The sequence below is a fragment of the Aspergillus wentii genome, assembly GCF_001890725.1.
Source record: "Aspergillus wentii DTO 134E9 unplaced genomic scaffold ASPWEscaffold_8, whole genome shotgun sequence".
Classification (NCBI taxonomy): Eukaryota; Fungi; Ascomycota; class Eurotiomycetes; order Eurotiales; family Aspergillaceae; genus Aspergillus; species Aspergillus wentii.
In genome coordinates this window covers 1,567,326-1,582,976 of record NW_024467839.1, presented here as the reverse complement: position 1 = coordinate 1,582,976, position 15,651 = coordinate 1,567,326, and the positions used below count along the sequence as shown (strand labels likewise).

The 15,651-nt window shown below is 48.9% G+C and overlaps 6 protein-coding genes across 6 annotated transcripts; 3 read left to right on the top strand and 3 right to left on the bottom strand.

Moving 5' to 3' along the window:
* Nucleotides 1-235: 235 nt before the first annotated feature.
* On the top strand, nt 236-1,739 carry ASPWEDRAFT_141685 (uncharacterized protein). The gene is made up of 4 exons (XM_040829425.1): nt 236-375; nt 434-523; nt 576-594; nt 650-1,739. The coding sequence occupies exons 1-4, from the start codon at nt 369-371 to the stop codon at nt 1,623-1,625; spliced, it is 1,092 nt and encodes a 363-aa protein (XP_040685116.1). The 5' UTR covers nt 236-368; the 3' UTR covers nt 1,626-1,739.
* A 1,276-nt stretch (nt 1,740-3,015) lies between these two features.
* Nucleotides 3,016-7,242, top strand: ASPWEDRAFT_119580 (uncharacterized protein; the record flags this gene model as incomplete). Its single annotated transcript, XM_040828917.1, has 3 exons — nt 3,016-3,249; nt 3,306-4,919; nt 4,966-7,242. 3 exons carry the CDS (start codon nt 3,016-3,018, stop codon nt 7,240-7,242), a joined length of 4,125 nt encoding a protein of 1,374 aa, XP_040685115.1.
* Nucleotides 7,243-7,400: 158 nt separating this feature from the next.
* On the top strand, nt 7,401-8,665 carry ASPWEDRAFT_691921 (uncharacterized protein). Its single transcript, XM_040839024.1, has one exon. The coding sequence runs from the start codon at nt 7,610-7,612 to the stop codon at nt 8,294-8,296; it is 687 nt and encodes a 228-aa protein (XP_040685114.1). The 5' UTR covers nt 7,401-7,609; the 3' UTR covers nt 8,297-8,665.
* Nucleotides 8,666-9,139: 474 nt separating this feature from the next.
* ASPWEDRAFT_187308 (DUF3433 domain-containing protein) lies at nt 9,140-9,713 on the bottom strand (the record flags this gene model as incomplete). Its single annotated transcript, XM_040832182.1, has 2 exons — nt 9,441-9,713; nt 9,140-9,394 (listed from the first exon to the last, which is right to left on the bottom strand). Coding segments are annotated over exons 1-2 (270 nt in total), but the record flags the coding sequence as incomplete, so codon positions are not given.
* Nucleotides 9,714-10,729: 1,016 nt separating this feature from the next.
* Nucleotides 10,730-12,644, bottom strand: ASPWEDRAFT_119588 (inorganic phosphate transporter; the record flags this gene model as incomplete). Its single annotated transcript, XM_040828921.1, has 3 exons — nt 10,730-11,016; nt 11,069-12,511; nt 12,566-12,644. The coding sequence occupies 3 exons, from the start codon at nt 12,642-12,644 to the stop codon at nt 10,730-10,732; spliced, it is 1,809 nt and encodes a 602-aa protein (XP_040685112.1).
* Nucleotides 12,645-13,221: 577 nt separating this feature from the next.
* On the bottom strand, nt 13,222-15,105 carry ASPWEDRAFT_187305 (uncharacterized protein; the record flags this gene model as incomplete). The annotated part of the gene is made up of 6 exons (XM_040832181.1): nt 13,222-13,680; nt 13,736-13,951; nt 14,002-14,299; nt 14,347-14,462; nt 14,516-14,915; nt 14,971-15,105. 6 exons carry the CDS (start codon nt 15,103-15,105, stop codon nt 13,349-13,351), a joined length of 1,497 nt encoding a protein of 498 aa, XP_040685111.1. The 3' UTR covers nt 13,222-13,348.
* Nucleotides 15,106-15,651: the final 546 nt, after the last annotated feature.

The following is a 15,651-nucleotide window of genomic DNA, read 5'->3' as shown; positions in this document are numbered from 1 at the left end:
TGTGATTTCATACATAGCGTTTGATTGGTTCTATTATAGAATAGTGATAATAGAAAGATCCATGGCGTAGTTCTGTTGCTCTTGAATCTCACGATATATCCCCAGCTGAATAGCGACCCACCCAGCTGAGGTTTACAGCCGCACCCAGTGTTTTGGCATCCAATCAGCAGATTGATCGACAGCAGCTGTAGTGATATAACTGGTTTGAATTTAGCAGCGTTGTTGTGGTCCGCAATTGGAACAGAATAAATAAAGCCACCGGGTCTCCCGCAATTGACGCAGTTTTGCTTTCTCAAATATTCTGCAACAGCCCGCATAACAAGTTTATCTATAACATCTCCAACACCTAAATTTTCTATCTTAACAACATGGCAGGTATGTCCTTATCTACAGGAAAACATTATATAAGACTCGACTTATTGAATTGGTTTAGACAGTGGAAATATGCCACTCGTTATCGATGCTGGGACATCGTATATCAAGGTCGGATTTTCCGGCGATGATGCCCCTCGCGGTCTTTTCCGTATGTCTGCCCGTTCCTTTGCTCATAATCTATGCTGATATCATATCTTCAGCTTCTGTGGTCGGCCATGGGTAAGATTCCTTCTAACAGGCCTACGGACTTCAGCTAAGATATTCTATAATACAGATCCGAAAATCCCGCAGTTGGCGACGAGGCCGTCTCACACCGCGACAATCTCGAACTTACGCACCCGATAGAGAACGGACACGTCACTAGCTGGAATGATATGGAGAAAATTCTGAATTATGCCTTTTACAAGGTCCTCCAGCAAGCACCGGAAGAGCATCCCATTCTCCTGGCCGAGTCCGTGTTCAACTCGAAGCAGAACCGCGAGAAAGCAGCCCAGATGCTGTTTGAAATCTTCAATGCGCCGTCGATCTACATAATTCCTGATGCTGTGCTGTCTCTGTACCAGTCTGGACGCACGACTGGTGTGGTTATCGATATCGGTAGCACCAGCACTCGCGTTGTCCCAATCGTCGAGGGCAAATGCGTCTCCAATGCTGTATCTCATGTTGATATTGGTGGAGAACACGTAACATCCTACCTACAGCAGCAGCTAGGCGGCACCTTCTCTGCTCGCGATCAATTTGAGCTCCGTGAGATTCTGCAGAATATGAAAGCGCAGCTCTGCTTTGTCGCAGGTGACTTCGATGAAATTTCTACATACGCCGACACCAGCAGTGATATCGACACTGAGTATAATCTCCCTGACGGAGAGACCATCACACTCGGGGCGGACAGATTCCGGGCTCCTGAGGTGCTCTTCCGGCCTGATATGCTTGGTTTGAATTTTGCTGGTATTCATACAGCCGTCGTGAACTCCATCGGCCAATGTCCCGGAAATGTTCAGGAGACGTTATACAGCAACATCGTTCTCTCTGGGGGCACTGCATTGCTTCCTGGCATGAGAGAGAGGCTTAGCATTGAGCTGGCTGGTCTCGCGGGAAGGTCCGTGGAGGTGACTGCCCCTGCTAATGCATACACAGCTTGGCTGGGAGGTACCATTGTGGCATCATCATCTAGCTTCGAAGGCCTGTGGTTGTCCAAGGACGGATATGATGAATCGGGTCCTGCTATTGTGAACACGAAGTGGGCTTAAAGTATACCCTGTCACTGATATAAGGCTTGTGTTAGTATAGCCGACTGTACATAGTGCAAAGCGAGTCTGATAACTAGCTGAGCATATATAGCGTTGAATCTAATGCTCTTCAATACATATTCGCGGGGCTACTAAAGTTGGTGAAGGCATAAAACGGTGGTGTTCGATGCGAGGGATCGATTTCTTGAGGGGTTTCGCGTGGGCGATCAGTGGTATGGCAGGATATACACCAAGCAACTGGTTATGAAATATGATGATTGCACTGTGGATGTATATTTGCTCTAACAAGTAAACTGGTACAATGAGATTGTGGGTCTTATGCAGCTAATAGATAGCGCAAGGCTGAACTGCCACGTCAGAAACCCCTCATGATCTGCCATCAGAATTCTAACTTGCCTGCATCACTCAGATCATGTCTCAGACTCTTCCTAACTGCTCGAGGCAAAATGTCAAAACAGAGTCGATTTAAATCTTTGCACAGATTATCCAGCAGCCAAAATGGGCGGAATGCTGACGTTGACTCGGGTGATACATCCACCTCATCCTCTTTCCTGCAGGTTCCGGTCGTCAAAATATCAAAAAGGAACCGGCTGAAGGGGCTTTTTGGGTTATCAAGTACTAATTCTCAGGGTGGGAAAGCCGATGTGGCGAAGAGTGATTGTCCCACTGAGGATGAGGATGAAGATGGTCATTCACACCTAGAAGCACCAACTGCCCCAGAGACTTCGATAAAAGAGGGAATAAAGCTTGAAGATGAAGCGATGAAGGATCTTTGGGGCAAAGCTTACAAGAAGCTCTGCGAAGAAGATGCCAGCCTAGTTGAGGCCTACAAGAAATACTTGATCGAACAGACAGACAAGGAGACTGGGGGGTGTGTTTTGGAAGAAGAGCAAATCAAGAGCAATGCAATGGACGCCCTGGAGGTAATAAAGAAAGGGAAATTTGAGATACCCCGACGGACGAGAAGGAGTGTGGTTGGAGAATGTGCTATTCGCATCGTGCATGGAATCATGACGGCAAAGGATGTGATCTCGGCAGCTGTCAGTGCAGAGCCACATGCATCTCTGGCATGGGCTGGTGTTGCGATGATACTTCCGGTATGTTTTAATTACATTGGACATGGGTTTTATCCGCTAATGTGATTGTAAGCTGCTGGTGAAACCGGTAACCCAAGGGGAAGATGCTGTTGCAGGACTGGAATTTGTATCGGACCTTCTCGTTCGATATCGTCTGATAGAAGAGTCGTATACCAGATTCCATTTTCCCGAGTCAAAATATGAGTATGTTAAGTGTTGCATTGAAGATGGATATGAACTTAACATCAAGTAGCCTCGTTGTGTCGATTTCGGAAAAGACAGTCAGCCTGTACATGCATGTGCTTCGATACCAAATGCGACTGGCAAGGCAGTACTCTCACTCAGCGGTATTCCGCTATATAAGAAATGTTGGAGGCATTGACGATTGGAAAGAGATGATTGCCACTATCAGGGATATCGACAGCATCATCAAGGATAAACTGTCAGCCGTTTCTAATGATACGGTGCAGGATATCAAACACGCGGTTTCAAAGCTCCACGAAAAGATGAACAGTTCTCTCTTATTGGCTGCCGAGGCACGAGATGACGTCCACGTAAGACATTCTCAAGGTATTGTAGATGATGTTTGCTGACTATTGACGAGACTGAGCGGAATGAACGACTTCTTGACAGCCTGCCCCGAGTGGCCCGAGCAGCCTATGGTTTCGATCATCAAGATCACGGCAGTAGATGTCTCCAAGGCACTCAAGTGGAGATTCTGCAGAAGATTCAAGATTGGACAAACGATCCATCAGGCAAGCCAATCCTCTGGCTACAGGGTATGGCGGGCACAGGAAAATCGACCATTGCTCGAACCGTTGCAGCTGCCTTCTACCATGGATACGGGCTGAGCGAGAAGGAGCTCTTACCAGATGAAGCCTGTCTCGGGGGCAGTTTCTTCTTCAGCCACCAAGACGTCAATTGTCGCAATCCCCAGAAGGTCTTTCCTACTCTCGTGAGAGATTTGATCCAAGTGCTTCCTGAAATGAGAGACCTGGTATGCGACGCGATTGCAAGCCATCACGACATCCACGAGCAACCATTACGAAGCCAATGGCTACATCTGGTTTTGAATCCCCTGCAGACATTGAGTAACAAGCTTGACTCGCCGGTAACAGTGGTGTTTGTACTTGATGCCCTGGACGAGTGCGAGGACTCGGAGAGGATAGGGGAGATTCTAGGCTTGTTTGGACAAGCTCGGAATCTGGAACCGCTGCAGGTACGAGTGCTTGCTACCAGCCGGCCTGAGAGAGAGCTCTTCCAGAATGTCAAATCCGGTCTGGATATTCGAGATGAAGTGCTTTACAAGATCCGCTCATCAGATGGAACTGAGGCTAGAAAAGATGACATTACCCGTTTTGTCGAGCACGAGCTGGAGAATATTCGGGCAAAGCATGATCAACATCAAAGCTGGCCAGGAGATGAGAGTATACAGCGGCTTGTGGAAAAGGCAGATGGGCTGTTCATTTATGCAGCTACTGCTTGCCGGTTTCTTTTGAATGCCACAAAGCGAACTGTCAACAATCGCTTGAAGGTCATTCTAGAAAGCAGGCCAAACACCGGGAGAATCGGGAGCAATCCTCAGTATAGTCTAGACGAAATGTACACTCGCATCCTGGAGATCAACCTCACCGGTGATTCTGACAATGATGAGGATATGTCGGCTCTCTTCAAAGCTGTCGCCGGTTCCATTGTCGTTCTATCCAAGCGCCTTGCCGTGCACACGTTGAGCAACTTAATTGGAATAGCGCATGGGGATGTCGAATGGATGATAGAACACCTGTTATCTGTTTTAGAAGTACCGGCTAATAAGCAAGAGCCGGTCCAACTGCTACATCTCTCCTTTCGGGACTTTCTGATTGATCCGCAACGTTGCCAGAATCCCGTCTTTCAGATTGACGAGAAACAAGCAAATCACAGAGTCATGGTGTATTCCCTTCGTGTCATGTCAGCAAGCCTCAAAAGAGACATATGTGGCTTGAAGAAACCTGGCACAAACATCAAAGACATTGAACCTGTTGTCTTGAGTAAATGTTTACCAGATCACGTGCAGTATGCCTGTGCGCACTGGATCGACCATGGTCTACTGTGTGAGATGAATGATGACAGAATGTATGACTTTTTATCAATTCATTTTACGCATTGGCTAGAATCCATGTGTCTTATGGGTCTGGCCTCCAGAATGATCATCTTATTTGACAATCTTCTGAAACACCCGGTAAGTCACCGTTGACTTGGATATGCTCTCCACTGACAGAAAATAGGCCACCAGTCAACGAACACGTGACATAGTCTGTGATGCGAGGAGGTTTACTCTCAATTTCAGGTCCATCATCGAGAACAATCCATTGCAGATATACGTTTCTGCCCTTCTTTTTGCACCGTATAACACCCTCATCCGGACCCTTTTCAAAAAGGAGATTCCTCGATGGATATCACAGCACCCTCAGGTCGGCCAGAGCTGGAGCCCGTTATTACAAACAATACATGTTCACGGGAACTGTACTTTGCAGAAAGCCATATTCTCACCGGATGGCAGCTTTATGGCGGTCCATTCAACTGACCATTTCAGCGTCTGGGACACAGCTACATGGAAATGCCTGTTGGTGATCCATGCCGACATCAATTCTTTCCAAGACCTAGGCTTGTTGGCGATTGACCCCTCCCTTAATCATATCAAAGATTTGTGCTTTTCACCAGACAGTCAAGAGCTGGTAGTGATATGGCTTGATGATACAGTGCAACTACTACATATATACAAAAGCCAATCAATTTTTCTGGAGAGTCGTCACCCGATGCACGGCCCAAACGCCCTCCTTCGATTCTCTTCAGATAGCGAAAAGATCGTATACGTATCAAATGGGGACCAGATTCTGGTTTGGCAGAGAGAAACGGGAGAACTCGTTCAGAGGATTCTGATTGAGGTTGACCTTTGTCAATATTTGTCTGTATCCAGAGATGCTAAATATGTCGCAGTAGGCTACCTAAATTGGGATCAGGAAACGTCAGAGAGGTACAATAGAGTCACTGTCTGGGATGTCAGTACAGGAAAAGCTTTCCATACCCATGAGGCACCAGGCGTTTGTGCAGTGGCCTTTTCAGGTGATGGAACTGCCTTGCTCTCTGCTCTAGAGAATGGTGCCTTGAATGTCTGGGATTCTGCTACGGACGCCTTGCACTCGTGCCACACAGAGTCAAAGGGAACATGGCATGCTGTGTTCTGCTCCGATGGCAATACTGTCACTTCTTTTAATCGCCAAGGCCAGATCATTTGGAACTGGACCACAGGAAGTTTGAGACAAATACGAGCGTTCTCCAAGACCATGGCCTACATTGAAAGTATGACTGACAATGTTTTCACGCCCCAAGTCGTCCTCCCCTACAGTGGTATAGATCATGATAGATGGGCAAAGAACATTGAGAATCTGGACGATCTTATAGGCCCCCATATCTTGTCCTTTCGAAGTATCGCTCTATCACCGGATGGTAAGATGGTTGCGACAATGGGCAAGTATGGGCAATATATTCAAGTCTGGGATACAACCACGGCAACAACGGTTGTGAAACCAGAAGGACACACCGGCAAGATTTACAATTTGTGCCATTCTCCGGATGGCACCTGGGTTGCATCTGCTGGTGGAGATAACACCATCCGGCTATGGGATGCAATGACTGGACTACAGACTCGATGCTTCATCTGCCCCCATCGCCTCCATCCACCACCTAGACTCGACAGCAGCCTGTTACGGATAGCCTTCTCCCCAGACGGTAAATATCTTGGAGGTCTTACCAAAGACGGGGTTATGCGAGTCTGGGATGTACAGACATGGGCAATCACAGCTGAGATTATTGTCTGCCCCACCACGCAAAGACATTTCCACGAGATAGACATGTCAATCAGCCGAAACATTGCTGCAATCAAGTATGATCATGTATTTGATATCTGGAGACTAGATCCGGCAACGCGTATCGGTCAAGTCAAGACTGATAGAGAATACAGCTGGGTAAGGCTTTCGCCCAGTGGGTGCTTCTTCGTGGCGGGTACTGGGTTTTCGAGCCGCTTTCGCATATGGAAAACAGACACAGGGGAGCTGATATCGACATGCCTTCATGAAGACTCGCCAGACGGCATCATCTTTCCGGTATTTGCACCAGATGGTGAAACTTTGATATCTGCTTTGGAAAGCTCGATAAAGATATGGGAGACACAGAGTGGGGAGTTACTGGCTGAAGCGAACTTAGATGGGGAGATTCAAAAATTAGCCCTCTCCAAGGATGGCAGATGGATCGTGACGGACCAAGGGCGGTTTCAAGTCGAATCGATTCTCCATCCGTACCCTGAGCAGCGAAGGGAAGAGAAGATGAAAGGGAAAGGCATTTCCCTTCGGGATGACTGGATTAGGGATGGAGAAGAGCCAATCCTGCATATTCCTCCCGAGTACAAAATGGAGGAATTGTCCATCTATGAGAATCACATTGCGATGGCTCATTCAGAGAGGCTTTTCATGATTGGATTTGAGGAGGGGGAAAAGGAGTTATAATTAATATCTCGTATCATTTGAGGTTATACGTAATGTCATCCTTAGTTCATAAATACTTGACCACGCATTCAGTTCTCCAAATCATCCTGCCTTTCCAATATCAATCCCATACCTCGTCCCTTCCCCCGTCTTCCGCCATCCCATACTCAACATCAACCCAGCAAGCCTAGAATTCCCAACCAATTCCGACTTGCGTTGAAACTCCGCACCAGGAGGCACAATACCCTCTCCAACCAATTGAGACGGAACGAGATACGACGCCGCAGTGGCGATGCTGCATGGGCTAAGTGGGGGGATATCTCGCGATCTGAGAGAGTAGAATGCCACGGCGCAGGACACCACCATTCCGGCAAGAAGGCCCTCGAGGATGCGCGTTGAGATAGCGCTCTGCTTCAACCGTGTGACGTTGGGGTTGGTGAGGGTGCCGGAGAGTGTGAAGGGGTGTTGTTATTATTGGGATGCGAGTGTACGAGGAGAGTGTCTGGGCGAGAAGGATGCGAAAGGTATGCGTCGCAGCGTCTACTACCTTGAGGGGCTGCTCGGTCAAGTCGGTGGTGGTGACATTGTTGCCTTCCATCACGGCAGACTAGAACTGGTCGTATCCTTTGGAAGTATCGTTTCTGACGGGGAGCATGTACATGAAGTTGTCTTCGTAGGGCTCGTAGTGGGGGATGAACTGCTGCCGGGAAGACTCGATAGGGTCGGCTGTGGTGATGGTGTGGTCTGGGAGAGAGTATGTGACGTTGACATCGAGGATGTCGATGGTTGCATTGCAGGCGTAGGAATGGATCTGGTCGGTAGAGTGGTCGTCCAGCAGATAGCCAAAGTTCAGAACCACCCTCGAGCAGGTCTCATCCTTGAGTTGTGTGCTGTCGTACATTCCAAGGTAACCGCCAATATGTGCGTTTTCGGGTGTGTAGATTGTACCGTACCTTTCGCATCCCTCTGCGAAATCACCATCAGGTATGAAATCCTCCGGGTCAAAGGTCAGGGACTGGCTGACCATGGGGAGACAGTCGAGGTTCCCCCGGAGAGCAGGAACCGTTACCTGTAGAGACCGATCTGAAGGTTCTTTTTACCTCATTCTCCAGAATGACTTTAATAATCCACTGCTGACTGCTATGTGGATTGGTCAAGTTGGCAGGAGTAAAGAATGTGTCGAATTCGGAGCCTGGCATGTGTAGCTCCTTATGCCCAAAGAACCAGAATGGATCCCTCGATGTCTCCAGGCTAGATAGTAAGCCTAAACTCAGGTCTATTGGCGATGGACTGGGTGGCATCTCTGCGCTGTTCGATGAGATTGGGTGGAAGGTTTTTGCTTTGCCTGAGGCTGTAATGGAAACAGACTGTCGAGTGATATTGTAGGTCGGTGCACAGGCAAGAACCTCCTGTTTGTCCACTGAACTACTGGTGTTGCAATGAGCTACCAAGAATACGAGCCAGTCGTTCTTATTGTCAGCAGCTGTCCCGCTGCAGCTTACGTGCTTCACATTTGCGAGATAACTAAGACCGGCCGTATCAGAAGCAAAAATCTGCGTCTGCAGGTATCCAGGACATGATTTTGTGCTGATGGTGAGATTGACATCTTTTGAATTACATGGCGTGTTGAAGCAAGAGAGGTTGTGATACACCACTTCCCACACCTCGCAATCCAAATCTGGCGTGAAGACGTCGACTTCCGCTGTGATCAGCGAGTTTGTACTGGTCTTGATATCACTCGAGACATTGAACGGCTGTAAGGCATGCTCTGCAGTAGTGCCAACAGGGTAATCCAGCCCTTTCCAGCCAATCGCTACCGTGATGAACTGGGGAACCCCATCCTGTTGTATATTATTGTAGTTGAAAGGTTAAACGTGGACTGCGAGAAAGGCGTCGTGTCGATTTGAGACAGGAACACCGTCTCTAATGTCAACAGACCGGTGGAAGCAACTGCGACCAGCTGCAGAAACAGCGTGCCGATGATGGCCATCACAACGGGCCAGTGGGAGTTCCTCCCTGCCCTGAACATTGCAACCACATTCCAAGGGGATATATAATCAAGCAGAACAGTTTTTCCGCGCGATGTCTGGCTTGCTATGGAGGGCAGCCCACGGGGCGAGTTGCTTAGTGCGATGATCGATTTGATTCCAGATGGCAGAGATGAGCATAAACACTGCATAAATTAGTATTATCATTTATTTCTCCAGCCATAAACCTACCAGCAGTCGGGCCATATGTCCACAAATAATGATTTGTCGAGCTATTCGTCCTTAAACCATGGTTTTGATTCGAGTACTGAAAGAGCACCTCAATAACGACGAACAACGCGACAAACAATAGCGCAAGCGCGATAAACACCCAGCAACGCAGGGCAAGCGGGGTCCAAGCGGGCGGATCCTTTGGCTTGTTCACATCTTTCACAGCTGATTTCCCCTGCTCCTCATCTCGACCTGTGACCAATGAGGACGCCGGAGAGGTCGTGGAGAGTTGCTAGAAGCCATTTTGACAGTTGAAATGACAATTGAAACAGGTTTTCAGGAAAGGAGGGCGAGATTTTATTCTTCGCTTAACCTCAGCCTTGTGCTGGTGATTACCCCCTGCATGATGCTCTCGCAGCCTTGTGTCTTTCGGAAGGCTGGCTCGTGAGGGGGAATTTCAACGGGATGATAAATTGAAAAAGCAATTTTCCTTTCAGCTTCACCCACAGCTTCACTGTGGGCATAATTCGAGGGGCTGTCTTGTGCTAATAAATAGACCTAAATCCCTGCCTCACATTGCAAAATTGGTGAAGTCCAAGTTCAACACATGTTTATATCAAAGAATCTATTTTTTATATTTAACCAGTGGAATTTCAGAGATGAAGAATTATTTATATGAGGGATATATTTCTGGCACTTTGTCCATGTTCTGAACGGCTTCATGTGGTGGTTGAGATATATGATATCAAGAAAATCCAAGGCTCACACGTGACTGATATCAAGCTGAGGGGATTCAAAGCATGCTATTGCTATGATTTTGACTGCGGGCATAGATAGGGGGCTGTGATGTTGGTTAAATGCACGAGAGCATCCATTTTAGGGCAATGACTAGTATCATAAAAGCATATACTTCTCGACATTGCTGAGGCGTGAATGCAAAGAATATTTTCAAAGTATTCGAAATCATACAAACTAGCCGTCATGCAACTTATCATACAGAAATCCTTCAACCAGAAGCCACCTATGCTGAAAATGGCAATTAAAATACAGGAGGGGGTTGCGAGACGATTCGGCCCGATGGTGAAATAGAACCTGGTATTTCCCAGGGTTGTTGAATTGAGTATTCGGGAGCATGAAACAGTTCGGTCCGAATGCATTGAAGTTCGTATCAGAATGGTGTATACATGCAGGGTGGAGAATATTAATCACCATTCTATTATATTATTGGATTTGTGCTGTATACCCAAACTAACAGGGAATAAGACCAAAAAATGCGTCTCCCTATGTACATATCATCTATGAGGACATTTTTAACTAAAGTGAGGAGCATTCAGGAACAGCCCCATGAGGATACCACCAAGAGTACCGGCGATAGGAATCGTCATGATCCATGAAATCAGGAGCAGACCGCAGCGCTGGAAGTTGACTGCCTTGAGTGTTCCGTTGCAGAGACCGACACCGATGGTAGCGCCGGTGATGCACATCGAGGTCGAGACGGGGAGGGAGTATTGCGAGAAGACAAGGACAGTGATGGCGGCGCCCATTTCCATGGAGCAGCCTCTGCTGGGGGAGTGGTAGGTGATTTTGTTGCCCATGACTGTGGAATGTTAGTATGATGTGAATGGATGGAGGGGAGAGTGAGTGCTTACCCTTCATGATGTTGTATCCGTAGGTGATGAGACCAAGAGAGATGGTAATGGCAAGGACGGCAAGTTGCCAAACAGGAACGGCAGCCTTGGAAGCAGCAGGGCTACCCGTCGACCAGGCCGAGTAGATGGCGGCCCAAGGACCAACCGAGTTACCAATATCGTTGGCACCGTGAGCAAAGGATGCAGTGCAGGCTGTGATGATCTGAATGAACGAGTACAGATACTCGACCTCGTTGGGGTACTTTTTGGCGTTGGCATACACACGCTGCATGCGGGCACCCTCGGGGGTTCCAGAAATTCCAGACTGCGCGGCGTGGATGTCATAGTGCAGACCGTAGAGTGCACCGACGACGATCATGGGAGGAAGACGCTTGAACATGAGCTTGATGTTTTGCAGCTCGTAGATCTGGCCAGCACCCATGGGGTTCTCGTGGAGGGTGCGCATGGCCCAGCCAAGGGGGCCACGGCCTTTCCTGAGCTTTGCGTGGAACCGGGCTTCACCGTCCGCCATGAGGTCTTTGTATGCATCCTGAGTGGCTTTGGTCTCGGCCACGGCCAGTCTCTTCTCAGTTTCGTTGGCGGCGTCGGATTCGCGTGTTTTGCCATCGTGTTCGTTGATAGACTCAGGGGAGCGGACAGAGGAAATCTCCTCCTCGTCTTCTTGGACAACGGCGTAGTCGGGGACAATGGCCTCTTCTCCTTGCAGGGGCACAGGGCGGGTGAACAGGATAGGACCCAAGATGAACATCCACCACTTGAGGGAGGCGTCCTTCCTGACGACCTTGGAATGCACAAAGGGGACGAAGAAGAGAGCAGACAGCAGGCAGACACCACCGCCAGTACCGAGGGTGACGGCGGCGATATACCAAGCGGGCTTCTTGCTCAGCCCCAGGTTGGGAGATCCCTTGTACACAATCGACAGGGTACAGATGGTGGCAGCGAGGAGGAACCAGAACGGGGAGGTCCAGACAGCCCAGCGCACGGGGTTCTTGCGAAGATGCACCACACACTTGATCAACATAAAGATGATAGCACCGAATGCAGCAGAGATAGCAGGTGCCATGCCCAGACCAGCAAAGATGGCACCCAGACCTTTACCCTTGTTCCATCCCCACTTGACCTCAGAGGCACCGGCAGTAGCAACGCCAACACCAGCGACGGCAGACACGAGCGAGTATGTGGACGAGACGTGGGCCGAGTGTCGTGTACACCACATCACCCAGGACGAGGCGGCAGCCAGAGCACAAGTGAAGGCGAGCATCTGGACTCCAGCGTTGCCCTGGAAGGCAGAGCTGGGAATGATGCCGTTCTTGATGGTGTCTGCGGTTCGCGAACCGACGGTGACTGCTCCGAGGAATTCGAAGATGGTTCCTAGTACCATGGCCTGTCTGTAGGTGATGGACCGGGACGACACACTGGTTGCCCACGAGTTGGCCACATCGTCTGACAAACAAACATATTAGAATCCATCTATCCTATCAGGGTCTGAGTACTTACTGGCACCGTTGTTGTAGGCATCCAACAAGGCGAAGATGGTGCCAATGGCAAAAACGTAGGTATACTCGTCCAGAGCCATGTTGATACTCAGCGAAAGTGAATCTGCATGAGAAGAAAAAGAACAGAAGGAATGGAAGGGTCTGTAGGTTTTAATGCCCGTTCAGACAGTAGGTCTGATCGATTTACTTCGATTTGCCTCATCTCCCAGTGACATGCATGTATGCCATATGCTTCCATCCACGAATTCTATTCGCAGAGAGCGCATCACAGCTGACTTCCGCCACCACTTGGCGCTGACACTCACAATATAGCCCCAAACGTGGATGGTCGGGGGGGCAGATGTTTCTGGATGGCCCATGTGCCGCGCAGAAAGAAGCAGCCAAGCACGAGACCCATCTTTCCATGCTTGAATGGGCGCGGCAATTGGCAAACTCAATGTTCTGGCAGGATAAGACCGTCATCGTCATATTGGCGGAGCGGACGGCAACTCTTGGCAGGGCTTGGCCTGGAATGGGCCAATCAACGGTGTTTGACTCCCCACGTGTAGAAAGAACTGGTGCTTGGCATTGTGGCCGATCGAACGCGATGGGCACGAGGCTTCGTTTGAATCCTTTTAGACCTGGCGAGATGAGCCTGAAACATCGGACTCTGATTGACTGGAAGAAGATCTCTATTTCTGACTGGCTCCCACCGGGCCAAGGACCAAGAAACAGTGCAGCGAACACGAAGCAACCCGCGAAAATGCCACGGAATCTTGATTCTAGCTAAGCGTGCTCGGTTTTCTTAGCTATCAATGCGAAATGCAATCGACGAATTATAGCAGCCCGCATCGAGCCAGTTTCCTGTGACGTTCTTTACAGCCGTGCCATTACCAAACTCGAGAACATAACCCCCGTCTACGCCGTATGGATCAAAGGCTTTCCACCTGACGGTCGTGTTGAGAGTCGCGGGATCCTTCAAGAATGCTAGGAGAAAATCCTGCATCGTAGCAGACGTGTCGACTTCCAGCTGGGTAATTCCACCCACATCAAGGCCGTACGTACCGAATATCATCAGCAGGTCTGTCCAATGAAAGGCACCAAGCCAGGGAACAGGACTAATATTAGAGAAATTGCCTATTTGATCGGGTTGGTAAGAACCGGTTGAAAATGCCGACTCAGGTTGACTTACCCGCCCAATAGTAGCGATATGTATCCAGCCCGAGTGAGGAGCGCAATTTAGCATCGGATAACGCGAGACAGTCAGCAACCCCTTCAGAAACGTCAACCGAGGTGGTGTTTTGGTCGGGAAATTCTCTAGCGGCATCAGACCGGATCGATGGTCCCCTGGCTACTTTTCCCTCTGCGTATCGCTGCGTCTCATTGGAGAAGATGTATTTTTCGTCGGCTATAACTTCATTAGCGTCGAATATAAGGGGTTAAAATCAGGCGACGCACGAATATAGTTAGTGAAAGCAATCGAAGGGGTGTTGTTATATCGATTGATATATTCCTCAATCTGAACCCAAGACACCTGGCGCATACATTCAAGCTCAGCTTCAGCATCGTCTCCGTAGTTGCAACCCAGACCTTTGGCAACGATATCGAAATCCTGGTAGACATCTCCTGCTGTTGAAAGGTTAAGTGTGGCCGAGGCCCCTTGAGAAATGACACCAAATTTTGCTGCAAGAGGGTCGTCGGGAAAGGCGAGTGTGTATAGATGGGTTAACAGTGCACCCTGTGACTGTCCCCAGAGCTAAGGAATAGTTAGAAGATATAGCTGCTTTAAAATGGAATACCGACCATGATATTGTTTGTATCACCCCCAAAGGCATGGATATTCTCGTGCACCCATTCCACCGCAGCCCTCACATCGAGTAAGGACAGCGACGTGTCATTCAAAGCCCTAAACTTGGGATCTAGCAAGCACTTAGTATGTTATGCAAAAAGGTGTTAAGAAGGAAAATCTCACTCCCAAAAATATTCACTCGATAGTTGATCGTAACCACAATATGCTCCTGAGATCGTGACACCCACTGAGTAGGCAGTTGAGAGGGGATCTCAATACCACCAGTGATGCCTCCTCCCCCGGTGACAAACAGCGCCACAGGAAGCCGCGATGTACGATTAGCAAAGGCAGGAGTCCAGACAGCAAGAGACAGACAATCTTCAGACGAAGACCAAGCCGTGGATCCCTGGTTAAGAGCTTCACCAATGCTGATCAGCAGGTTGGGAGGCTCATATTCATTCCAGAAGCTGGTTTCTGCAGACACATACTGCGGACAAGCTGGGCCATATCTGGTCGAGTCATATTTCCTACTCGAGTTATCGAGCTTGTGAGGGGGAAGCCATCGGAGATCTCCAACTGGGGGCTGCAACCAAGTTTAGGATATATACCGGGAGAAAGTGTATGAGAGGCATTCTGACCTTGGCAAAAGGAACGCGTAAAAATTGCCGAACATTGGGATAAGTACCATTGTACATGCCAATAAATGTCCCAGTACGTGTTTCAACAGTGAGATTGGACCAGTTGGACAAAGAGCGAGGAGGCTCCCACGTCATGTTGGCATAGTAGGGGGGTTCCTGAAGCCCTACAACCGGTGCGGCCAAGGCCAGCAACCCGAACAAAGTCCAATTCATCATTTTAAATATTTGTGAGAATGAAACTGATGAGGAAGAATTCTTAGGATACAGATGCCTTTTATATAACCACTTAGCCGTCCGGCTGTTATGCATCGCGATGGTATCGGCCATCGGACCATATCTCATTCCCCGCGCCGGACATTTTGGCTGTCTGAGGAAGTCTCGTCCGTAAACATGCTCGGCCATATCGCAGTAGACTACTATGTCAATATATCAAATGACCAGTTACCTGGCGCGACAGCCAGAACTAGAGATGGTCCAATTGCGGAGATGCGGGGAAGTTCTCGACGCCTTGTATGGCAGCCCCACGATCGTTCCAAGCGGAGAAAAGCTTCGTTTGCTCTTGTATTTCTCCGTATGTCGGAAAGAGTGGTCTGATATTACTAGAAAGGATTCGCATTGTCACATCTGTTATGGTCCATGGGGCCATGTCGGATATATTCACTTCCGGAACAGAATGCAATC

What these genes read in the sequence shown, in the direction of transcription:
- ASPWEDRAFT_691921 (XM_040839024.1), top strand. Translation starts at nt 7,610, where the DNA reads ATGCGCGTTGAGATAGCGCTCTGCTTCAACCGTGTGACGTTGGGGTTG.